Raw genomic sequence first — 27548 nt, 5'->3', positions numbered from 1 at the left:
TCGTTTCTCGTATTTTGTATATATTAGACCGTTGAATGTCTCGTTTGAATGGTTTTGCACTAGAAATTTCGGAACCCTTTATATCTTGTTGATCAGTGTGAGCCAAGGCTCCGTGTTGAAGGCCGTACATTGACCTATAATGGTTTACTTTTATAAATTGTGATTTGGATGGAGAGTTGTCTCAGTGGCAACTCTGCTGCATGTGGAAATCTTAAATATACAAAAGAGGAATAAAAACCCAAACAGTTACTCAGGCATTCGTGTTATTTTACGAGTTCATTTTTTTAAATGCGCTTTGTTTCGCCTTAGACTATTTAAACATTACCAATCCAGGACAACGGATGTACCTTGCGATGTTGAAAGGTATTCTTTTCCTCTAATGTAAATTCGAAATTGTTTTAACATTGACAGATTATATTTACATTTTATTACAACTCATCTAGAGTTGCGGGTTGTTTATGTACAAAGAATAAAATATGACCTATACACATGCATTTTGTATGAAGCATTGAATTAAGAATTCAAACAAGATTTTTGTAAAATTACCTTAACGAAAATTTGCCCATTGTGGAAGACCGAATCGTGACCCCGAAGTTGTACGATTCTATGACAATTGGTCCCTGCTTATAACTGTCACAATTGCATAATAGTTTTTACCATGACTTTAAGTAATACTAATAATACGATTAAACGAAACGAATAGAAACACAGTTTACGGACTTTGTATAGACATTTTCCAAAGAACATAAATGTAGTAGGCTAAGTCTGGTTTTATAGCAAGCTTAACATCCCACTCGAATGACACATGTTTATAGTTCCGGTATTTCGACCAAATTAGGAGAGTAAACCAAACAGACAAAAAAGGTGAATGTGAATACAATTGGAACCTAGTAGCTAAACTACAATTGAAATTGCGTTAAAATGAAATGAAAATAACGCTTTATAGATTTCGTGCGTCCACAGTGCTTGTAAATCTGAATTAACCTTCATTTGGAACGTTCAAATACAAATAATTGAAACAGGAATGTAAAAATACATAGAAGCGATAAGAGCCATACATATACAACTTGTCTAAACACCAACCCATGTTAAATGATCTTAAATCTGTAAATTTGCTTTCGCAAATGTTTTTGTTTTTCCCTCAGCGGGAATCGAACCCATGCTACAGAGATATCGTGATACCAAATCGCCTGTACTGTAGCCGTCACGCTAGACCACACGACCACCTTGGCTTCATAAAAATGAAGCTTTCGGTGGCCGGGTGTTACCTTTTCACGTCAGTTTTAATCTAGCGTCGTACTACAGTACATGATATATAAGGCATGAAGATGTTATTCTTACAGATCAGCTAAATTACCTATAGTAAAGGATCCTACAAATTAATGTAAGATACAGTCACAGAAAATAATTATATTTATAAGTACTTCTGAGCCAGTGACAACTCTCCATCGGATAATTAGCAGTGATGATGATACATGGATGTGTACATTATGTATATACAACTCGTCTAAACATCAACTCAACAATGTTAGGTCTTTAAATTTATATATTACCAATAAGGAACAGAAAAATAGCTAATTTCAGCTTAGGTCGACTTTGCCCGAGGATGTTTGGCACCTGGAATGAATAAGATACCGGAATAACATCCAAAATAAGTTATTAACCATAACGATCAATCTTTAAGAAAACGTTTCTCATTATTGATGTATAATTGATTTGTCACAAGAGACATACAGACTGTTTGTTATCCACAGTCGTTTCAAAATATGAAAAAAAATATTGTTGTAATTTTTACTAGCAGTATTATCAATAAAATGGTTCTTGTTTCAAGCCGATGCAGAAGAGGTAGTATATCCTCATAGTTTGTATTTGACCTTTCTCCCACTTTAAGGGGGGAGATGATAAGTGGCAATCAATTCAATACAAAAATTCAAAGAAAAACAAAACTATACAGCATAAATTTTATTTTTTTCTAATAAATTAAATATTTTGAACAAATCTTTTTTATTAAGCTATTAATGCAGACACACAACAAATCACTTAAAACACAATTAAAATATCTAGTTTAGTGTCAGAGGGGTTGTGGGTAATTTTATTGTTTGCTTTCCAAAAAAAAGAAGGGTTATTTATTCCTTTTCATCGTAAGCGGCATTAACCTCTGCTTTCTTGCGTGAACAACACGCATGGAATAAGATGACAATCAGTTCTAAAAGTTCTGCTAGACTAAGAACAGAGAAGCCTGCCCATAAACCTAGTTGTCCTCCGATATCACTCACAAAATTCTCATCCTAAAACAAAATGTGAATTTTCCATGAGCATTTATTGTTGGTGAACAGTACTACAGTCAAACGTTTTTTATATTGTATTGTAATGATGACAGTTATTGGTGCTGACATGATAAGAACTGTTTGCTATTAAGTGTGTGCGTTTGTGTGTTTTTTAAAACTGTTTATAAAGTATAATGTTCTACATATATTTCAGGACTTGATTAAAAACTACTACGTCAAGACAAATTCACAAAAAAAAATTAAACATTAATAGGTGCGCAACACATTCACAATAAAAAAAGGGGGAAGTTACTATCAGATAAGTCACCGTTTAATGAGTTTGATAAAATAACCGATATTTGTAAATTCAGATTCCGACAATGTTTAAGATTTTAACGACAGAAATTTATGTATTACTGAAAAATTATTACACCAGGGTTTTCGATATCACAAACTAGTTAAAACATTTACTAAATTTTATCCTCGGTATAAGGACATCATTCGTAAATATAGCTCAACATGCAGACTTCTTATACGTTCAGGTATTTCACATCCAATTTTTTATGGAAATATTCTTTATAAAGCACAAAGGTGTCAGTATTCAACTCAAAAACTAACAAAACCTTCGAATAGACTTATTAAGAAGGGATATAGTTACGATACTGTTGTCAGGTCATTAAAGATTGCATATTTTGGCGTTAATATTGATTCACTTATAGGGTCTTTACATCGGAACTAAACACATTTGTTCAAAAACCAGTTGTTGGCATTACACGGGTTATGTTCTTCTCATATATGTTATGATGGTATGATACTAAACCCCTAACGGGAAGGATTGTGCCTGATGTTCATATGATGAAATCATAATCTTTCAGTCAGTTTAATTGAAGTCTGGAGCTGGCATGTCAGTTAACTGCTAGTAGTCTTGTTATTTATGTATTATTGTCATTTTGTTTATTTTCTTTGGTTACATCTTCTGTTGTTATTTATGTATTATTGTCATTTTGTTTATTTTCTTTGGTTGCATCTTCTGACATCAGACTCGGACTTCTCTTGGACTGAATTTTAATGTGCGTATTGTTATGCGTTTACTTTTCTACATTGGCTAGAGGAATAGGGGAGGGTTGAGATCTCACAAACATGTTTAACCCCGCCGCATTTTTGCGCCTGTCCCAAGTCAGGAGCCTCTGGCCTTTGTTAGTCTTGTATTATTTTAATTTTAGTTTCTTGTGTACAATTTGGAAATTAGTATGGCGTTCATTATCACTGATCTAGTATATATTTGTTTAGGGGCCAGCTGAAGGACGTCTCCGGGTGCGGGAATTTCTCGCTACATTGAAGACCTAGCTGTTGGTGACCTTCTGCTGTTGTTTTTTTCAATGGTCGGGTTGTTGTCTCTTTGGCACATTCCCCATTTCCATTCTCAATTTTAATAACACTTAAGTATTTAATAGTTTCGTTCATAAGACTTTATTTTCAGCTACAAATATTACTTTTTGTTCACGGTAAAAATATATGTTAATATAATGGGATATAATGATTGAAGCCTGAAATCTTCTAATTATACACAAGTGGACTAATAGTGTTTTTGAGTTTCATCCCACACCATTCCCGAAAGACCAAGAATTATAATTCAACAATGTATATTGGTTTGCATGCATGCATGTATCCTGTGTCTTATAGACATTACGTTGCCTTCGCATTTAATAGAGGGCAGGCTGATCGTGGACAGAGTTCAAATATGAATTTATAACAGGTTAACAAAATTATTTTGACAATATATAGTTACATTGACACGTGACAGTTGTGAATTTTTATCAATAAAAATATATAAATTTGATTCAACTGACATATTTTGTTAAAAAAAAAACAACACTATCACATATGGCTTTGAAACGTTTGGCGTTTATTGGATAGCTTACGAAAATCTAATCAGTTTTCCTTTTGAAAAATGTTAACAAAAGTTGTTTGACCAAACAGAATATCATTTAGCGGACAGATGAACATGGGCATATGTGTATGGTCGGAAGAGAACGGTTTCATAGAGCCGCATCTACTCTGAAACCATACAAAGTCGGAAATATTTGTGATATGATATACAAATTTGACTGTACTTAAATTTGTCTTTGAAACAGTCCCCTCCCACAGAAAACGACAGTTTTGAAAAAAATAACCCAATTCGGGGACCGTCATCTATCCGTGTTCTATACGCTGTCGCTTATGCTCAGTCGACGAAATGCCCGCGAAATTTGAAAACTCTTTTTTGCGACACGTGTCCAATTATAGATCGCGATTTCTACACTTTTCTAATAGTTTATTAAAACTTACTGTATATGCGAGATCCTCTTGTATAACATCTTCTACCAACGATGAGAAAAATATCTTAACATAAGACAAACTGTCACTGAAAATACAACGGTACTAGCTAGGGTACAGATCTACTCATTTCTTAAATATTAAAAGTTACACTCTCATTAACAGCAATTCTACTATCATTTTTAATCAACATTTTCCTGCTTTGAGGCAACTTATGGTGTATGACATCAGATAAGTGAAATTATCGACTTTATTTCACATGTTAAATCTTATTATTTTTTTTATTTCACTTAGAAATCACGGTTATTCATTAGAACAAATGTAATAAACTTGTTCTTGCCTTTAGTAAAACTTATAAGTCCTGAAGGAACTTGAAAAGGTTGTGCCTATCGACATAGATAGGACAGATCACAAGTTATCGTACATCTTATACATTCGTACTATGCATGCTTTTTCAATGGAAATTGAGACGTCACAGCATTTGCATTATTCACGCATCAACTTAGGATACGTGCACGGGTCAACGTTTATGTATCGGTAAGATTTGGGTAAAATAATGATTTAGCTAGAGCTGAATAAAAACTATATTTGCATCGGGATCAACTTGACGTAACTTATCCTTAAAGTTTCCTTGTATACGTGCTATACGATACGTCGATACGGATACACAAGCAAATAACTGAATAATCCAAATGGCGCTCTAACTAAATATTTCTTATGTATTTTCTGAATCCTGTTCTTTTTCACCCATACCTTATACTTTCCCTTGAGTCATTTGTTTCCATAACAGAGTTTAACACCACTGCATAGTTCTCAGCTGGGTATTGAGTCATAAAAATATTCTTTTTGAATGATGTTTGCCTGAAATGATACATATAGAACTACTATAGATAATACATGTAACATGTTACTATATCATCTTCGTCTTTGATAAAAATTAGTTGTGTATTCTTGTTTTTTGTCTTGTTTTTTGTTTTGAGAAAATCTCGACATAACCTTAAGCAATAAAACCCTTGCTCGACCTGAATTGAGCATCTGTTTTGCCGTTTTCGATTTAAATATGCAAGCAAGTCCAGATTTGGGACATTCGGTGCCTCGAATAGAGAGATAGTCACGTTTCAGCACGTTTAAGATAAATTTGAGCTATTATTTCTAGGGTCCGTAGATGGTCTGTTGCAAATTAAAAAATTCTGGCTCATATACCCAATGTAATGTTTAGATGCAGTAAATATAATAGAGAGTGTGTCATGCTCTCTGCACGTTTTAGAATCATTAGAAATATTGTTTGTTGGTCCGTAGGTGGTCTGTTGAACGCTTAAACTTCAAGTACTATATATACCATGCATGGTTTTTACGAGTTAACATAATTAAACAAACGAATCCGAAGGATGAGTTTGTTTAAATATGTTAATGAGTAAGACACATGGTATATAAAATTTGTAATATAAATAAAATGATTGACAGCTTCAAGACCTTCAACTAATATTGGAAATTGATCACGTTACAGTTTTATCCAATGAAATGGAAGCTCGCGCAAGTCACTTTTGCGCTTCGTGTATGATCGTCTGTGTACTTCATGTAATAGAACCCCTGAATTTGCAGAAAGTAAAGAAAATGTCGGATTTGCCCTGATTTGTTTTTAGTTTTGCGCCCCGTGTATGATTGTAGGCGCAGGTAATTTCATAATGTCATCAATCTGAGGTAAACAAAATGTCGGATTCCAGCGACAAGGATTAAATAATTATTCTAATGACGGTAAGAATTGTTTTTTTTTTGTTTTCAATGTATCATACAAATTAATCATATTTTACAGAATTTTCATCTAATTGAAAAATGCTTCTCTTCCGTTATTTAATAGATTATTTATTAAAACACAATTTTAATGATAAAATAATATTTTAACAGTGGCGGATCCAGGGGCGTAGATAGTGTACGTCCCCTAATCATGTTTTTTCACAGATATTTGTAGCCGATATTTATTCCCTTTTGTATAGGTACCCCCCTTTTTAAATCGAATTTAAATTGAACTTTCGCATAGGAAATGATAGTGTTACATTTTATTTTTTTCAAAACTGAAAAAAGAAACATTTAGTAATTGTTTCCAAAATTAAGGGAATTCGTAACAATTCTATGTAGTTTGAAAGGGGTTTCTTGAAATGTGGTACACATAATTTATTGCTTTTTGTTATAAAATGAAAACAAATGAAGATCTTGACCTTTTAGTACGTTTTACAGTTTCCTAAATATTTTAGAGGCGGATACATTTTAAAAAAAAGGTGGAGCTTCAGCCATGGAATAACATGAAAATGAATATGTTATACCATGGCTGAAGCTCCGCCTTTTTTCCTTTGGATTCTAGTCGAGTTGCATATTTAATTAGCAAAGTATGGTACAACATAAATTTGCATATAATATACCATGGTTTTCCCTCACCACACTTTTTAAGCAAATTATTTCATAAAAACATCAAAGGAAAAAAATCCAATTTATGTTACAAACATAATTATCTTTAGAGGCAGAGGAAGTTTTCATCATTCATTCCGGTCCGTACCATTTTTCAGAACCTTCCAATTTCGTTTATTTTAAAATGTGTGTTTCCTTGTTCGGAAAATGTATGCAATATTCGCCACTGAAAGTTAAGCAAACAACAATCGTAATAATGATGTTGACATTTTAAAAAGGAGGCACTTGGTCACTCTATATCATTTATGGCGACACTATAGAGAATGGCAAAATATTCGCCATTGGTTCATCAGTTTTACGCCAGTTATCGCCAGTTGCGTTCGTTTAACAAGTGTTTGGTTTATCGTGACATTTACTTTATTTCCTAGCTCCTATTCACATGATACACATGTTTAAACACGTTTCAGCTGTAAGTCAAATAATTTGAAAGCAACTGTAATTTGAATAAGCTGTTCCAAAAACTTACTTTTAATAGGCACAATTGTCTTCATGACCTCATATTACATGTGTAATGTGCTTGTCTCGTATTAAGTGGGTATTGGTTCGAACCCAACCGGGTCAAATCAAAGGCTGAGAGATTAATATTTGCTGCTTCGATGCGAAGCACGTAGCGTCTAGGAATAAGAGTAAACACTAGTAGACTCTGACTCTGTGTGACGGATGTGTCCTACGGACTGATATCTTGTGAAATAGCATTTTTTTTTTTTAAATTATCCGACAAATTGTGTAGGTTCTCAAAACAGGGGTTCTCAATATATATCTAATTACAAAAATAAAATGTGTTTTTCTTTTCGGAAATTCGGTATCTATAGCGCTTATTTTCCAGGACATTCGGGATAAAACCCCTCACATGTTTTTTCAATGGTTGACATTGCTTCATGTCCATTATAAATAAGGTTGTACGTTTCTCCATTGAATTATTTCATAATTTTCATGTTGGGGCATATATGGTATTTTTTTCTCATTGTTGAAGGATTTACGCTTGTCTTGAATTATTTACGTCTGCTTCATTTTAAATCTGTCTTTAATTATTTACTTCTGCTTCATTTGAAATTTACCGACCGTGCAAAGGCTGTATAGCCAGTCAAGGTCGTCAAAAACTTCCATTTGTTGTTTGAAATCTAAAAAATAAAGAATGGAGAAAGTGGCATAAAAAATTAGAGAATGGAGGAAATAGCTTGAAAAATTAAAGAAAAGAGAAAATTGGCATAAAAAAATTAAAGAATGGAGAAAACAAGGACCCCTTCCCCCAAATAGACCCTCATATTATAACACCGACGTACCTGCATGGCATTTTGCATTTACAATTCAATTCGCTTCCTGATAATGCCTCTGTAGCGGCCATACACTCTATCTCTACAAATTAAAACAATAATGCGCAGAAATCTTACACAGAATTTGAAAATACCATTGATAACAATTCGTTACTGTGTTTTTACTTCCATGCAGTTCAAATTTCGGTATTTCAACTGTTTGCAAGGTTCTAAAGTCGAGTTTTTTTTTCTTGTCCCCGACTATCTTCCATAAAAAGTTCAGAAAGATATATTTTAGAAATTTTATCATACTAAAAAAATATCTCCTTTAGAACATTAATACATTAAAACACATATTTTATTTCCAAATGGGAGCCTCGATGGGGCATACAGATACATTACATGGTATAAGAACAGATTGATCCAAAATAGAGATAGCAATATTAAAAACCGTGTTCTGGAACATATCAATGATTAAGTATTCAAACTGAGTACATAATAACATTCCTATTTTAAATTAATGCGTTTTGTTTTTTTAAAGACTGATTGAAAATCGAAGAGTAAAAAAAAGTAAATAATGCTTTAATTCAGAGCTTCTATAGCTTCCTTAATGAATAAAATTGCTAGTTAATCTTACCTGATGTTGTTTTACACATGTTCGTAACTGCTAAAGATAGTCTAACCTGATGTTGCTTTACATAATTTATGTTCGTAACGGCTAAAGATAATCTTACTTGATGTTGTTTTGCAAATGTTCGTAACGGCTAAAGATAATCTAATCTAATGTTGTTTTGCACATGTTCGTAACAGCTATTGATAATCTTACCTAATGTTGCTTTACATATGTTCGTAACGGCTATTGATAATCTGACCTGATGTTGTTTTGCACATGTTAGTAACGGTTAAAGATAATCTTATTTGATGTTGTTTTACACATGTTCGTAACGGCTAAAGATAATCTTACCTGAAGTTGTTTTACACATGTTCGTAACGGTTAAAGACAATCTTACGAATGTTGTTTTGCACATGCATCATGCATGTTCGTAACGACTTAAGAAAACCTTACCTGATGTTGTTTTGCACATGGTCGAAACGGCTAAAGATAAGAAGTCATAACTACTCAGACATTTGCAATCCTCTCTGACTGCTATACCAGTACATCGTTCCATGCAGGGCTGTAATCAAGTACCAAAAAAAAATTAATAACGCTAGTTACCTTTGATTAACGAATGAACTTATAAAAAAATCAATTTTCATATTCAAAATGTAGCCATGGTGAATTGATTATTTTTTTTATTGTTTTTCTGTCAATGTGTTTTTTCTTTTGCATTGACACATGTTTTTGAAAAAAAATTACCAACACACTTTATATAGCGTTTTTTTCAACGACAAGTGACTGTGGTGTTTAACATTGAGATTATATGTGAAATGAAATAATTCTTAGCTCTTTGTAGTTTGTTGACAATCTAATTAAAAACCGATCTCTCATCGCGACATATCAGAAAACGGGAGCGATGAGAGATCGGTTTATTAATTAGATTGATTTGTTGATATTTCCTTGCTTATTTAATCTGCTGGTGGACCTTAGGTACCCGAGAGACCTACCAAATTACACTTATTATCGGGTTTGTACTAACACGAGTAACACGACGGGTGCCACACGTGAAGCAGGATCAGCTAACGCTTCCAGAGCATCTGAGATCACCCCCAGATTTTGACGGGGTTCATGTTGCGCAGTTTTTAGTTTTCTCCGTTGTTTTTTGTGTACTACTGTTTGTCTGTTGGTCTTCTTTTCATTTTTAGCCATAGTGTTGTCAGTTAATTTTCGACTTATTAGTTTGACTGTTCCTCTGGTATCAATCGTCTCTCATTTACCAATCCAGTAGTCAGCAATTTTATGAGTTATCATTAATGTGTTTATCTTCTGTAAATAAGCTGTATACAAAAATGTTGAATTTTCAAAATACTAAGGTATAGGTTGTCTAAGCCGTATTAGTACAACTTTTTGGAATTTTCTGTTATCAATCATTTATGCTCTTCAAGTTTGTATCTGAAACTGATTTGATTAGAACGCCACTGTTGAGTCACATGCAGAAGACACGCACGTCTGGCATAGCGAATTATAATCCTGGTATCTTTGATAATTTTGAAACAACCACTGGGTCGAACCCACTGCCGGTGGACGCATCCCAGATGGTGGTCTGTGTAACACTTATCAATTCAAAATTTAAAAAAGTTTTAAAATTTAGTTTTAAAATATCAAAACTCCAAATTCTTAACTCATGCATACACTACATATTTTGGAGGCCTTAAAATTTTCCGTTTGCTTTGTTAATACTGATTGTTGTATTTTGCCAATTTGTGACATTTTGACTGAGCGTTGATTTGCAATGGCGGTCAATGCATGATACATAGCAAGTGATGTTTGCTCTAGGTCCTTGACACACCCAGTATCGGCCAATTTAAAATTCATTCGGTTTCCTTGTTTTTTTTTCTACCTTGATTTGCACACAGTTTAAAAAAAGGAATTAATTCAATGCCTCGGCTTTTTAAACATTACTGCCATGCATCATTTTAACTTACCAGAACACTTGAATACGTGTTGTTTGAGTCGCATAGTTCTTCCGACCCTGCGTATCGAATAAACCTTTCTTGCCTCATAGCTATATTGGTCTCAAACTTCGTTGACACAGATATTCCCTCGCTTTTCAGTTGTGCTTTGTATTGTGAACTGTGAATAGCTAACCTGACTCCTGCAGTTGCTGTGACGAATGGTATATAATCATTTTGGTGAACATCAAGCAATAATTCCAGTCCTGAAATAAAATATATATAAAATAGACATTCAAATGAATCAATTATTTTTTGATTTTCAGGGTAACTATTATAAATTTGTATATTACACAGTTCAATGTAGAAAAAATAACCACTTAACATAACTTGTGATATTTTAGTGTAAAAGAGAGGCAAAAGATACCAAAGGGACATTCAAACTCATTAATCGAAAAGACAACAACAGTTCACAAAACACAACATAGGTAACTAAAGATTGAGCAACACGAATTCCATCAAACGTAGGGTGATATCAGGTGCACCGGAGGTGTAAACAGATCCTGTTCCAAATGTAGGGTGATATCAGGTGCACCGGAGGGGTAAACAGATCCTGTTCCAAATGTAGGGTGATATCAGGTGCACCGGAGGGGTAAACAGATCATCAAACGTAGGGTGACATCAGGTGCACCGGAGGGGTAAACAGATCCTGTTCCAAATGCAGGGTGATATCAGGTGCACCGGAAGGGTAAACAGATCATCAAACGTAGGGTGACATCAGTTGCACCGGAGGGGTAAACAGATCCTGTTCCAAATGTAGGGTGATATCAGGTGCACCGGAGGGGTAAACAGATCATCAAACGTATGGTGATATCAGGTGCACCGGAGGGGTAAACAGATCCTGTTCCAAATGTAGGGTGATATCAGGTGCACCGGAGGGGTAAACAGATCCTGTTCCAAATGTAGGGTGATATCAGGTGCACCGGAGGGGTAAACAGATCATCAAACGTAGGGTGATATCAGGTGCACCGGAGGGGTAAACAGATCATGAAACGTAGGGTGACTTCAGGTGCACCGGAGGGGTAAACAGATACTGTTCCAAACGTAGGGTGATATCAGGTGCACCGGAGGGGTAAACAGCTCTTCAAACGTACGGTGACATAAGGTGCACCGGAGGGGTAAACAGATACTGTTCCAAACGTAGGGAGATATCAGGTGCACCGGAGGGGTAAACAGATCCATCAAACGTAGGGTGATATCAGGTGCACCGGAGGGGTAAACAGATCCTGCATCAAATGTAGGGTGATATCAGGTGTACCGGAGGAGTAAACAGATCCTGCATCAAACGTAGGGTGATATCAGGTGCACCGGAGGGGTAAACAGATCCTGTTCCGAATGTAGGGTGATATCAGGTGCACCGGAGGGGTAAACAGATCCTGTTCCGAATGTAGGGTGATATCAGGTGCACCGGAGGGGTAAACAGATCCTGTTCCAAATGTACCTTTTGATTGAGATGGACATCACATTTGCAACAAATATTCATTCGCGGTCATAAAACTTTAATCAGTACTCGAAGTCACATAATTTGTGATTGAAATGCTAAATCCTGCATTTCGATTGGTTCATTTCTGAGTCGTACTCTAAAGAATTATGACTGTAAGCCTTGATTTCGTTAAGTAGAGGTCAGTTTACAATCAAGAAAAAGTATTCATCATTCAGTTATTTACAACATACAAGTAACGTATACACAATGCTTTGATATCACCACAAAACACATATTGATTCGGATTTCAGAGGCGCCACTTTACCATTCTACATGTAGAGTTATACCCCTTTATAAATGGAAAAGAAAACTGCTGATCTTTTTGTTTCCATTCTTCTTCTTTAGTTTGTCTGAACCAAATTTTATGAAACTAATACACGGTGTTTATTGCATACAAAGTATAATAACAATATAATAATGATATATATGTATCTGAATATAAATTTCAAATAATCAGGCATATTTCATTACCATGACATATTTGAAATGCATTTTTATAACCAAAGGACTTCACCCGATCAGGTAAAATTCATTAAAATATAAACCTACCATACGCTGGTCCTGCTAGATTTGTCGGGTTTGAAGCAGGGGTAAATTTGTAGCATGTTCCATAATACTCGTCTCGTACCTTTTGTATTTCTCTAAAAGTATAATTAATTAAAAAAAATATATATATGTTTTGCGAATATAAATTAAACGATACTGCATTAAGTGCACAAACACGTCTTTCTGTTTAAACAAATCCGTAATCAGTTACGCCAGCCACTTTTATCCAACCTTTTACAAAGTATAACAACACAACATCAGATCAAACTGTTAAATATAAGTGGAAAAGTGCTTAGCTTAGCACACAACTTGCCCACAGGCACTTGTCTCAGAAAAAATAAGGCATATATAGGATTTTGTTTTCTGAGACAAGTGCACAGGAACTTGCCAACTAACAATGCCGTGAATGCGACAGAGCAATTTGATAAATAGCTCTTCTATGAAAACTAAATAGTTCAGCTTTATGAAATTTATATCCATAGATTAGGCAGGTATTACTGTCTCCAAAAATATAAAAAAATATTCTTTAACTTTTCATAATAGTTTCAAATAATGATACAAATATTACCAAAACGTCAAAAATATGCGTGTCAGAGGTAACAAATTATTCGCAAAATAACTTTTGCTAGAATTTTTGTGGTCTAATAAAAAGTTTAAAATCCGCGAAAATTCGCATGAATGATAAACGTCTAATATAATTTATGATGCCATTGCTGTTTTTTGTTTTGATCGAACGGTAAAAGCTGGGGTTTTTTCAAAAATGAATAATCCTCGCCATGGTCAGGTTTCTGAAAATGGTAAGTTATCAAAATTTATCGCTTTTTAAAATATCAGATGATATAAAATTTTGTTTTCATTAATTATTCCTACAAATGTGCTTAGAGAGACCATTTCAAATCCGCAATTTTACAGCACTCGCACCACAAATAAAAACGCATTGGCTTCGGGAAAATGTCTTGCAAGATTGTCCAATGTCGAATTTCGCCGCTTTTTACAAAAGCACTATCAGTTTCAACGTCATCATCTTTTTTAAATATTCAACTTGTAGCATATAAAACAGTGCTTTTTCGTAATTGTGCTTTCACCCCACAATACGATAACATACTTTTTGATAAGCTGTTAAGTCGAAATGACTTCGTTTTTTAACAAATCAAATGTCTTGCAAGTTTGTCCACTGAGCAATTTTCTTACGTTTTGAACGTTTTTGATTCGGGACGCTATACATATATGTGTTTTCAAATTATTTCTAAAAGTTTGTTCTTTGTTTTGGTGTTAAACACCACTACATGTATAAGCGACATTTGTTGTATTTTATTGACCTGTCATCAAAAGTAGGAGAAGCCGAACATCAGGCGACCTTCAGTTAAAATAGTTGCAAAAACTGTCGATTAGGATCGGAGTCGAACAAATCTCGCCACGAGAGTATCTTAAAATTACCATGCTTTTTATCACTTTATATGAACTCGTTAGGCCAATCATCCTCCTAGGCCATCGAATTTGAAAGCAGTTCGTATTATCATGTGATACATGAACGATATTTCATTGTTTTTAAATAACAAGTACGGTTTTAAGATCAGAGGACAAAACAAAATAACCAAATTACAAATTTCGAAAATAAATAGAATCATAGTACTGTGGATTCATTATTATTCGTTGGATACCAATTTTCGTGGGTTTCATGGATACATGTAAACCACGAATTCAAATGTTTAACGAACGTCATATTTTCAATAGGCTTTGTATACAGAGATTGGCAAAACCACGAAAACAAATATCCACGAATATGCATATTTTGTGCAATCCACGAAAATTGATACCCACGAAAATAAATGAATCCACGATAAGAACTGCAATATATAAATAAAGACTAAGTGCCTCCGTAAAAACGCTGTCGGTGGACGCAGTGAAATAAAGACTAACTGCCAACGTCAAAACTCATTCGGTGGACACAGTAAAACAAAGACTTACTGCCAACGTCAAAACTCATTCAGTGGACACAGTTAAATATAGACTAACTGTCAACGTCAAAACTCATTCGGTGGACACAGTGAAATAAAGACTAACTGTCAATGTTAAAACGCAGTCGGTGGACACAGTGAAATAAAGACTAACTGTCAACGTCAAAACTCATTCGGGGACACAGTGAAATAAAGACTAACTGCCAACGTTAAAACTCATTCGGTGGACACAGTGAAATAAAGTCTAACTGCCTCCGTCAAAACTCATTCGGTGGACACAGTGAAATAAAGACTAACTGCCAACGTCAAAACTCATTCGGTGGACACAGTGAAATAAAGACTAACTGCCAACGTCAAAACTCATTCGGTGGACACAGTGAAATAAAGACTAACTGCCAACGTCAAAACTCATTCGGTGGACACAGTGAAATAAAGACTAACTGTCAACGTCAAAACTTATTCGGTGGACAAAGTGAAATAAAGACTAACTGCCAACGTCAAAACTCATCCGGTGGACACAGCGAAATAAAGAATTACTGTCAACGTCAAAACCCATTCGGTGGACCCAGTGAAACAAAGACTAAGACTAACTGTCAACGTCAAAACTCATTCGGTTGACACAGTGAAATAAAGACTAACTGCCAACGTCAAAACTCATTCGGTGGACATGTAGCGAAATAAAGAATTACTGTGAACGTCAAAACCCATTCGGTGAACACAGTGAAATAAAGACTAACTGTCAACGTCAAAACTCATTCGATGGACATAGTGAAATAAAGACTAACTGCCAACGTCAAAACCCATTCGGTGGACACAGCTAAATAAAGAATTACTGTCAACGTCATCACCCATTCGGTGGACACAGTGAAACAAAGACCAAGACTAACTGCCAACGTCAAAACACATCCGGTGGACACAGTGAAATAAAGAATTACTGTCAACGTCATCACCCATTCGGTGGACACAGTGAAACAAAGACCAAGACTAACTGCCTCCGTCATAACCCATTCGGTGAACACAGTGAAATAAAGACTAACTGTCAACGTCAAAACTTATTCGGTGGACACAGTGAAATAAAGACTAACTGCCAACGTCAAAACCCATTCGGTGGACACAGTTAAATAAAGTCTAACTGTCAACGTCAAAACTCATTCGGTGGACACAGTTAAATAAAGACTAACTGCCAACGTCAAAACTCATCCGGTGGACACAGTTAAATAAAGACTAACTGTCAACGTCAAAACTCATTCGGTGGACACAGTTAAATAAAGACTAACTGTCAACGTCAAAACCCATTCGGTGGACACAGTTAAATAAAGTCTAACTGTCAACGTCAAAACTCATTCGGTGGACACAGTTAAATAAAGTCTAACTGCCTCCGTCAAAACCCATTCGGTGGACACAGTGAAATAAAGACTAACTGTCAACGTCAAAACACATCCGGTGGACACAGTGAAATAAAGACTAACTGCCAACGTCAAAACTCATCCGGTGGACACAGTGAAATAAAGACTAACTGCTAACGTCAAAACTCATCCGGTGGACACAGTGAAATAAAGACTAACTGCCAACGTCAAAACTCATTCGGTGGACACAGTGAAATAAAGACTAACTGCCAACGTCAAAACTCATCCGGTGGACACAGTGAAATAAAGACTAACTGCCAACGTCAAAACTCATTCGGTGGACACAGTGAAATAAAGACTAACTGCCTCCGTCAAAACCCATTCGGTGGACACAGTGAAATAAAGACTAACTGCCAACGTCAAAACTCATCCGGTGGACACAGTGAAATAAAGACTAACTGCCAACGTCAAAACTCATTCGGTGGACACAGTGAAATAAAGACTAACTGCCAACGTCAAAACTCATCCGGTGGACACAGTGAAATAAAGACTAACTGCCAACGTCAAAACTCATCCGGTGGACACAGTGAAATAAAGACTAACTGCCAACGTCAAAACTCATTCGGTGGACACAGTGAAATAAAGACTAACTGTCAACGTCAAAAACCCATTCGGTGGACACAGTGAAATAAAGACTAACTGTCAACGTCAAAACTCATTCGGTGGACACAGTGAAATAAAGACTAACTGTCAACGTCAAAAACCCATTCGGTGGACACAGTGAAATAAAGACTAACTGTCAACGTCAAAACTCATTCGGTGGACACAGTGAAATAAAGACTAACTGCCAACGTCAAAACCCATTCGGTGGACACAGTGAAACAAAGACCAAGACTAACTGCCAACGTCAAAACACATCCGGTGGACACAGTGAAATAAAGACTTACTGTCAACGTTAAAACCCATTCGGTGAACACAGTGAAATAAAGACTAACTGCCTCCGTCAAAACCCATTCGGTGGACACAGTGAAATAAAGACTAACTGCCAACGTCAAAACTCATTCGGTGGACACAGTGAAATAAAGACTAACTGCCAACGTCAAAACCCATTCGGTGGACACAGTGAAATAAAGACTAACTGCCAACGTCAAAACACATCCGGTGGACACAGTGAAATAAAGACTTACTGTCAACGTTAAAACCCATTCGGTGAACACAGTGAAATAAAGACTAACTGCCTCCGTCAAAACCCATTCGGTGGACACAGTGAAATAAAGACTAACTGCCAACGTCAAAACTCATTCGGTGGACACAGTGAAATAAAGACTAACTGCCTCCGTCAAAACCCATTCGGTGGACACAGTGAAATAAAGACTAACTGTCAACGTCAAAAACCCATTCGGTAAACACAGTGAAATAAAGACTCTACTGCCAACGTCAAAACTCATCCGGTGGACACAGTGAAATAAAGACTTACTGTCAACGTCAAAAACCCATTCGGTAAACACAGTGAAATAAAGACTCTACTGCCAACGTCAAAACTCATCCGGTGGACACAGTTAAATAAAGACTAACTGCCTCCGTCAAAACCCATTCGGTGGACACAGTGAAATAAAGACTAACTGTCAACGTCAAAAACCCATTCGGTAAACACAGTGAAATAAAGACTCTACTGCCAACGTCAAAACTCATCCGGTGGACACAGTGAAATAAAGACTTACTGTCAACGTCAAAACCCATTCGGTGGACACAGTGAAATAAAGACTCTACTGCCAACGTCAAAACTCATCCGGTGGACACAGTGAAATAAAGACTTACTGTCAACGTCAAAAACCCATTCGGTAAACACAGTGAAATAAAGACTCTACTGCCAACGTCAAAACCCATTCGGGGACACAGTGAAATAAAGACTAACTGTCAACGTCAAAAACCCATTCGGTAAACACAGTGAAATAAAGACTCTACTGCCAACGTCAAAACTCATCCGGTGGACACAGTGAAATAAAGACTTACTGTCAACGTCAAAACCCATTCGGTGGACACAGTGAAACAAAGACTTAAGACTAACTGTCAACGTCAAAACTCATTCGGTGGACACAGTGAAATAAACACTTACTGTCAACGTCAAAACCCATTCGGTGGACACAGTGAAATAAAGACTAACTGTCAACGTCAAAACTCATTCGGTGGACACAGTGAAATAAAGACTAACTGCCAACGTCAAAACCCATTCGGTGGACACAGTGAAACAAAGACCAAGACTAACTGCCAACGTCAAAACTCATTCGGTGGACACAGTGAAATAAACACTTACTGTCAACGTCAAAACCCATTCGGTGGACACAGTGAAATAAAGACTAACTGTCAACGTCAAAACTCATTCGGTGGACACAGTGAAACAAAGACTTAAGACTAACTGTCAACGTCAAAACTCATTCGGTGGACACAGTGAAATAAACACTTACTGTCAACGTCAAAACCCATTCGGTGGACACAGTGAAATAAAGACTAACTGTCAACGTCAAAACTCATTCGGTGGACACAGTGAAATAAAGACTCTACTGCCAACGTCAAAAACCCATTCGGTAAACACAGTGAAATAAAGACTCTACTGCCAACGTCAAAACTCATCCGGTGGACACAGTGAAATAAAGACTTACTGTCAACGTCAAAACCCATTCGGTGGACACAGTGAAACAAAGACTTAAGACTAACTGCCAACGTCAAAACTCATCCGATGGACACAGTGAAATAAAGACTAACTGTCAACATCAAAACTCATCCGGTGGACACAGTGAAATAAAGACTAACTGCCAACGTCAAAACTCATCCGGTGGACACAGTGAAATAAACACTTACTGTCAACGTCAAAACCCATTCGGTGGACACAGTGAAATAAAGACTAACTGTCAACGTCAAAAACCCATTCGGTAAACACAGTGAAATAAAGACTCTACTGCCAACGTCAAAACTCATCCGGTGGACACAGTGAAATAAAGACTTACTGTCAACGTCAAAACCCATTCGGTGGACACAGTGAAACAAAGACTTAAGACTAACTGCCAACGTCAAAACTCATCCGGTGGACACAGTGAAATAAACACTTACTGTCAACGTCAAAACCCATTCGGTGGACACAGTGAAATAAAGACTAACTGTCAACGTCAAAAACCCATTCGGTAAACACAGTGAAATAAAGACTCTACTGCCAACGTCAAAACTCATTCGGTGAACACAGTGAAATAAAGACTTACTGCCAACGTCAAAACCCATTCGGTGGACACAGTGAAATAAAGACTAACTGTCAACGTCAAAACTCATTCGGTGGACACAGTGAAATAAAGACTAACTGCCTCCGTCAAAACCCATTCGGTGGACACAGTGAAATAAAGTCTAACTGCCTCCGTCAAAACTCATTCGGTGGACACAGTGAAATAAAGACTAACTGCCAACGTCAAAACCCATTCGGTGGACACAGTGAAATAAAGACTAACTGTCAACGTCAAAACTCATTCGGTGGACACAGTGAAATAAAGACTAAATGCCAACGTCAAAACTCATTTGGTAGACACAGTGAAATAAAGACTCTACTGTCAACGTCAAAACCCATTCGGTGGACACAGTGAAATAAAGACTAAATGCCAACGTCAAAACTCATTTGGTAGACACAGTGAAATAAAGACTCTACTGCCAACGTCAAAACCCATTCGGTGGACACAGTGAAACAAAGACTAACTGTCAACGTCAAAACTCATTCGGTGGACACAGTGAAATAAAGACTAAATGTCAACGTCAAAACTCATTCGGTGGACACAGTGAAATAAAGACTAAATGCCAACGTCAAAACCCATTCGGTGGACACAGTGAAATAAAGACTAACTGTCAACGTCAAAACTCATTCGGTGGACACAGTGAAACAAAGACCAAGACTAACTGCCAACGTCAAAACTCATTCGGTGGACACAGTGAAATAAAGACTAACTGCCTCCGTCAAAACCCATTCGGTGGACACAGTGAAATAAAGTCTAACTGCCTCCGTCAAAACTCATTCGGTGGACACAGTGAAATAAAGACTAACTGCCAACGTCAAAACCCATTCGGTGGACACAGTGAAATAAAGACTAACTGTCAACGTCAAAACTCATTCGGTGGACACAGTGAAATAAAGACTAAATGCCAACGTCAAAACTCATTTGGTAGACACAGTGAAATAAAGACTCTACTGTCAACGTCAAAACCCATTCGGTGGACACAGTGAAATAAAGACTAAATGCCAACGTCAAAACTCATTTGGTAGACACAGTGAAATAAAGACTCTACTGCCAACGTCAAAACCCATTCGGTGGACACAGTGAAACAAAGACTAACTGTCAACGTCAAAACTCATTCGGTGGACACAGTGAAATAAAGACTAACTGCCAACGTCAAAACCCATTCGGTGGACACAGTGAAATAAAGACTAACTGTCAACGTCAAAACTCATTCGGTGGACACAGTGAAATAAAGACTAACTGTCAACGTCAAAACTCATCCGGTGGACACAGTGAAATAAAGACTCTACTGCCAACGTCAAAACCCATTCGGTGGACACAGTGAAATAAAGACTAACTGCCAACGTCAAAAACCCATTCGGTAAACACAGTGAAATAAAGACTAACTGTCAACGTCAAAAACCCATTCGGTAAACACAGTGAAATAAAGACTAAATGTCAACGTCAAAACCCATTCGGTGGACACAGTGAAATAAAGACTAAATGCCAACGTCAAAACTCATTCGGTGGACACAGTGAAATAAAGACTAACTGTCAACGTCAAAACCCATTCGGTGGACACAGTGAAATAAAGACTAACTGTCAACGTCAAAACTCATTTGGTAGACACAGTGAAATAAAGACTAACTGTCAACGTCAAAACTCATTTGGTAGACACAGTGAAATAAAGACTCTACTGCCAACGTCAAAACCCATTCGGTGGACACAGTGAAATAAAGACTAACTGTCAACGTCAAAACCCATTCGGTGGACACAGTGAAATAAAGACTAACTGTCAACGTCAAAACTCATCCGGTGGACACAGTGAAATAAAGACTAACTGTCAACGTCAAAACTCATTTGGTAGACACAGTGAAATAAAGACTCTACTGCCAACGTCAAAACCCATTCGGTGGACACAGTGAAATAAAGACTAACTGTCAACGTCAAAACCCATTCGGTGGACACAGTGAAATAAAGACTAACTGTCAACGTCAAAACTCATCCGGTGGACACAGTGAAATAAAGACTAACTGCCAACGTCAAAACCCATTCGGTGGACACAGTGAAATAAAGACTAACTGCCAACGTCAAAAACCCATTCGGTAAACACAGTGAAATAAAGACTCTACTGCCAACGTCAAAACTCATTCGGTGGACACAGTGAAATAAAGACTAACTGCCAACGTCAAAACTCATCCGGTGGACACAGTGAAATAAAGACTAACTGCCAACGTCAAAACCCATTCGGTGGACACAGTGAAATAAAGACTAACTGCCAACGTCAAAAACCCATTCGGTAAACACAGTGAAATAAAGACTCTACTGCCAACGTCAAAACCCATTCGGTGGACACAGTGAAATAAAGACTAACTGTCAACGTCAAAACTCATCCGGTGGACACAGTGAAATAAAGACTAACTGCCAACGTCAAAACCCATTCGGTGGACACAGTGAAATAAAGACTAACTGCCAACGTCAAAAACCCATTCGGTAAACACAGTGAAATAAAGACTCTACTGCCAACGTCAAAACTCATTCGGTGGACACAGTGAAATAAAGACTAACTGTCAACGTCAAAACCCATTCGGTGGACACAGTGAAATAAAGACTAACTGTCAACGTCAAAACTCATCCGGTGGACACAGTGAAATAAAGACTCTACTGCCAACGTCAAAACCCATTCGGTGGACACAGTGAAATAAAGACTAACTGTCAACGTCAAAACCCATTCGGTGGACACAGTGAAATAAAGACTAACTGCCAACGTCAAAACCCATTCGGTGGACACAGTGAAATAAAGACTAACTGTCAACGTCAAAACCCATTCGGTGGACACAGTGAAATAAAGACTAACTGTCAACGTCAAAACTCATCCGGTGGACACAGTGAAATAAAGACTAACTGTCAACGTCAAAACTCATTTGGTAGACACAGTGAAATAAAGACTCTACTGCCAACGTCAAAACCCATTCGGTGGACACAGTGAAATAAAGACTAACTGTCAACGTCAAAACCCATTCGGTGGACACAGTGAAATAAAGACTAACTGTCAACGTCAAAACTCATCCGGTGGACACAGTGAAATAAAGACTAACTGCCAACGTCAAAACCCATTCGGTGGACACAGTGAAATAAAGACTAACTGCCAACGTCAAAAACCCATTCGGTAAACACAGTGAAATAAAGACTCTACTGCCAACGTCAAAACTCATTCGGTGGACACAGTGAAATAAAGACTAACTGCCAACGTCAAAACTCATTCGGTGGACACAGTGAAATAAAGACTAACTGCCTCCGTCAAAACCCATTCGGTGGACACAGTGAAATAGAGACTAACTGCCAACGTCAAAACCCATTCAGTGGACACAGTGAAATAAAGACTAACTGCCAACGTTAAAACTCATTCAGTGGACACAGTGAAATAAAGACTAACTGCCAACGTCAAAACCTATTCGTTGGACACAGTGAAATAAAGACTAACTGTCAACGTCAAAACTCATTCGGTCGACACAGTGAAATAAAGACTAACTGTCAACGTCAAAACTCATTCAGTAGACACAGTGAAATAAAGACTAACTGTCAACGTCAAAACCCATTCAGTGGACACAATGAAATAAAGACTAACTGTCAACGTCAAAAACCATTCGGTGGACACAGTGAAATAAAGACTAACTGTCAACGTCAAAACTCATCCGGTGGACACAGTAAAACAAAGACTAACTGCCAACGTCAAAACTCATCCGGTGGACACAGTGAAATAAACACTTACTGTCAACGTCAAAACCCATTCGGTGGACACAGTGAAATAAAGACTAACTGTCAACGTCAAAAACCCATTCGGTAAACACAGTGAAATAAAGACTCTACTGCCAACGTCAAAACTCATTCGGTGAACACAGTGAAATAAAGACTTACTGCCAACGTCAAAACCCATTCGGTGGACACAGTGAAATAAAGACTAACTGTCAACGTCAAAACTCATTCGGTGGACACAGTGAAATAAAGACTAACTGCCTCCGTCAAAACCCATTCGGTGGACACAGTGAAATAAAGTCTAACTGCCTCCGTCAAAACTCATTCGGTGGACACAGTGAAATAAAGACTAACTGCCAACGTCAAAACCCATTCGGTGGACACAGTGAAATAAAGACTAACTGTCAACGTCAAAACTCATTCGGTGGACACAGTGAAATAAAGACTAAATGCCAACGTCAAAACTCATTTGGTAGACACAGTGAAATAAAGACTCTACTGTCAACGTCAAAACCCATTCGGTGGACACAGTGAAATAAAGACTAAATGCCAACGTCAAAACTCATTTGGTAGACACAGTGAAATAAAGACTCTACTGCCAACGTCAAAACCCATTCGGTGGACACAGTGAAACAAAGACTAACTGTCAACGTCAAAACTCATTCGGTGGACACAGTGAAATAAAGACTAAATGTCAACGTCAAAACTCATTCGGTGGACACAGTGAAATAAAGACTAAATGCCAACGTCAAAACCCATTCGGTGGACACAGTGAAATAAAGACTAACTGTCAACGTCAAAACTCATTCGGTGGACACAGTGAAACAAAGACCAAGACTAACTGCCAACGTCAAAACTCATTCGGTGGACACAGTGAAATAAAGACTAACTGCCTCCGTCAAAACCCATTCGGTGGACACAGTGAAATAAAGTCTAACTGCCTCCGTCAAAACTCATTCGGTGGACACAGTGAAATAAAGACTAACTGCCAACGTCAAAACCCATTCGGTGGACACAGTGAAATAAAGACTAACTGTCAACGTCAAAACTCATTCGGTGGACACAGTGAAATAAAGACTAAATGCCAACGTCAAAACTCATTTGGTAGACACAGTGAAATAAAGACTCTACTGTCAACGTCAAAACCCATTCGGTGGACACAGTGAAATAAAGACTAAATGCCAACATCAAAACTCATTTGGTAGACACAGTGAAATAAAGACTCTACTGCCAACGTCAAAACCCATTCGGTGGACACAGTGAAACAAAGACTAACTGTCAACGTCAAAACTCATTCGGTGGACACAGTGAAATAAAGACTAACTGCCAACGTCAAAACCCATTCGGTGGACACAGTGAAATAAAGACTAACTGTCAACGTCAAAACTCATTCGGTGGACACAGTGAAATAAAGACTAACTGTCAACGTCAAAACTCATCCGGTGGACACAGTGAAATAAAGACTCTACTGCCAACGTCAAAACCCATTCGGTGGACACAGTGAAATAAAGACTAACTGCCAACGTCAAAAACCCATTCGGTAAACACAGTGAAATAAAGACTAACTGTCAACGTCAAAAACCCATTCGGTAAACACAGTGAAATAAAGACTAAATGTCAACGTCAAAACCCATTCGGTGGACACAGTGAAATAAAGACTAAATGCCAACGTCAAAACTCATTCGGTGGACACAGTGAAATAAAGACTAACTGTCAACGTCAAAACCCATTCGGTGGACACAGTGAAATAAAGACTAACTGTCAACGTCAAAACTCATTTGGTAGACACAGTGAAATAAAGACTAACTGTCAACGTCAAAACTCATTTGGTAGACACAGTGAAATAAAGACTCTACTGCCAACGTCAAAACCCATTCGGTGGACACAGTGAAATAAAGACTAACTGTCAACGTCAAAACCCATTCGGTGGACACAGTGAAATAAAGACTAACTGTCAACGTCAAAACTCATCCGGTGGACACAGTGAAATAAAGACTAACTGTCAACGTCAAAACTCATTTGGTAGACACAGTGAAATAAAGACTCTACTGCCAACGTCAAAACCCATTCGGTGGACACAGTGAAATAAAGACTAACTGTCAACGTCAAAACCCATTCGGTGGACACAGTGAAATAAAGACTAACTGTCAACGTCAAAACCCATTCGGTGGACACAGTGAAATAAAGACTAACTGTCAACGTCAAAACTCATCCGGTGGACACAGTGAAATAAAGACTAACTGTCAACGTCAAAACTCATTTGGTAGACACAGTGAAATAAAGACTCTACTGCCAACGTCAAAACCCATTCGGTGGACACAGTGAAATAAAGACTAACTGTCAACGTCAAAACCCATTCGGTGGACACAGTGAAATAAAGACTAACTGTCAACGTCAAAACTCATCCGGTGGACACAGTGAAATAAAGACTAACTGCCAACGTCAAAACCCATTCGGTGGACACAGTGAAATAAAGACTAACTGCCAACGTCAAAAACCCATTCGGTAAACACAGTGAAATAAAGACTCTACTGCCAACGTCAAAACTCATTCGGTGGACACAGTGAAATAAAGACTAACTGCCAACGTCAAAACTCATTCGGTGGACACAGTGAAATAAAGACTAACTGCCTCCGTCAAAACCCATTCGGTGGACACAGTGAAATAGAGACTAACTGCCAACGTCAAAACCCATTCAGTGGACACAGTGAAATAAAGACTAACTGCCAACGTTAAAACTCATTCAGTGGACACAGTGAAATAAAGACTAACTGCCAACGTCAAAACCTATTCGTTGGACACAGTGAAATAAAGACTAACTGTCAACGTCAAAACTCATTCGGTCGACACAGTGAAATAAAGACTAACTGTCAACGTCAAAACTCATTCAGTAGACACAGTGAAATAAAGACTAACTGTCAACGTCAAAACCCATTCAGTGGACACAATGAAATAAAGACTAACTGTCAACGTCAAAAACCATTCGGTGGACACAGTGAAATAAAGACTAACTGTCAACGTCAAAACTCATCCGGTGGACACAGTAAAACAAAGACTAACTGCCAACGTCAAAACTCATCCGGTGGACACAGTGAAATAAACACTTACTGTCAACGTCAAAACCCATTCGGTGGACACAGTGAAATAAAGACTAACTGTCAACGTCAAAAACCCATTCGGTAAACACAGTGAAATAAAGACTCTACTGCCAACGTCAAAACTCATTCGGTGAACACAGTGAAATAAAGACTTACTGCCAACGTCAAAACCCATTCGGTGGACACAGTGAAATAAAGACTAACTGTCAACGTCAAAACTCATTCGGTGGACACAGTGAAATAAAGACTAACTGCCTCCGTCAAAACCCATTCGGTGGACACAGTGAAATAAAGTCTAACTGCCTCCGTCAAAACTCATTCGGTGGACACAGTGAAATAAAGACTAACTGCCAACGTCAAAACCCATTCGGTGGACACAGTGAAATAAAGACTAACTGTCAACGTCAAAACTCATTCGGTGGACACAGTGAAATAAAGACTAAATGCCAACGTCAAAACTCATTTGGTAGACACAGTGAAATAAAGACTCTACTGTCAACGTCAAAACCCATTCGGTGGACACAGTGAAATAAAGACTAAATGCCAACGTCAAAACTCATTTGGTAGACACAGTGAAATAAAGACTCTACTGCCAACGTCAAAACCCATTCGGTGGACACAGTGAAACAAAGACTAACTGTCAACGTCAAAACTCATTCGGTGGACACAGTGAAATAAAGACTAAATGTCAACGTCAAAACTCATTCGGTGGACACAGTGAAATAAAGACTAAATGCCAACGTCAAAACCCATTCGGTGGACACAGTGAAATAAAGACTAACTGTCAACGTCAAAACTCATTCGGTGGACACAGTGAAACAAAGACCAAGACTAACTGCCAACGTCAAAACTCATTCGGTGGACACAGTGAAATAAAGACTAACTGCCTCCGTCAAAACCCATTCGGTGGACACAGTGAAATAAAGTCTAACTGCCTCCGTCAAAACTCATTCGGTGGACACAGTGAAATAAAGACTAACTGCCAACGTCAAAACCCATTCGGTGGACACAGTGAAATAAAGACTAACTGTCAACGTCAAAACTCATTCGGTGGACACAGTGAAATAAAGACTAAATGCCAACGTCAAAACTCATTTGGTAGACACAGTGAAATAAAGACTCTACTGTCAACGTCAAAACCCATTCGGTGGACACAGTGAAATAAAGACTAAATGCCAACATCAAAACTCATTTGGTAGAC

At 37.5% G+C, this 27548-nt stretch overlaps 1 protein-coding gene across 1 annotated transcript in view; it reads right to left on the bottom strand.

Annotated features, from left to right (window-relative positions):
• Positions 1-1949: 1949 nt before the first annotated feature.
• LOC139527078 (degenerin-like protein asic-2) overlaps positions 1950-27548 on the bottom strand; it is a 61566-nt gene continuing 35967 nt past the window's right edge. Inside the window, exons 5-11 of the mRNA XM_071322338.1 lie at positions 12942-13033; positions 10883-11115; positions 9366-9474; positions 8330-8402; positions 5337-5444; positions 4596-4671; positions 1950-2288 (exon numbers count right to left, since the gene is read on the bottom strand). Of these exons, the coding sequence (XP_071178439.1) occupies positions 2127-2288; positions 4596-4671; positions 5337-5444; positions 8330-8402; positions 9366-9474; positions 10883-11115; positions 12942-13033 (853 nt within the window). The 3' untranslated portion in view covers positions 1950-2126. The remainder of the gene's footprint in view (positions 2289-4595; positions 4672-5336; positions 5445-8329; positions 8403-9365; positions 9475-10882; positions 11116-12941; positions 13034-27548) is intronic.

This window comes from Mytilus edulis, chromosome 6, assembly GCF_963676685.1.
Source record: "Mytilus edulis chromosome 6, xbMytEdul2.2, whole genome shotgun sequence".
NCBI lineage: Eukaryota > Metazoa > Mollusca > Bivalvia > Mytilida > Mytilidae > Mytilus > Mytilus edulis.
The sequence above is the reverse complement of the archived record's forward strand: the minus strand, read 5'-3'. Positions and strand labels throughout refer to the sequence as shown.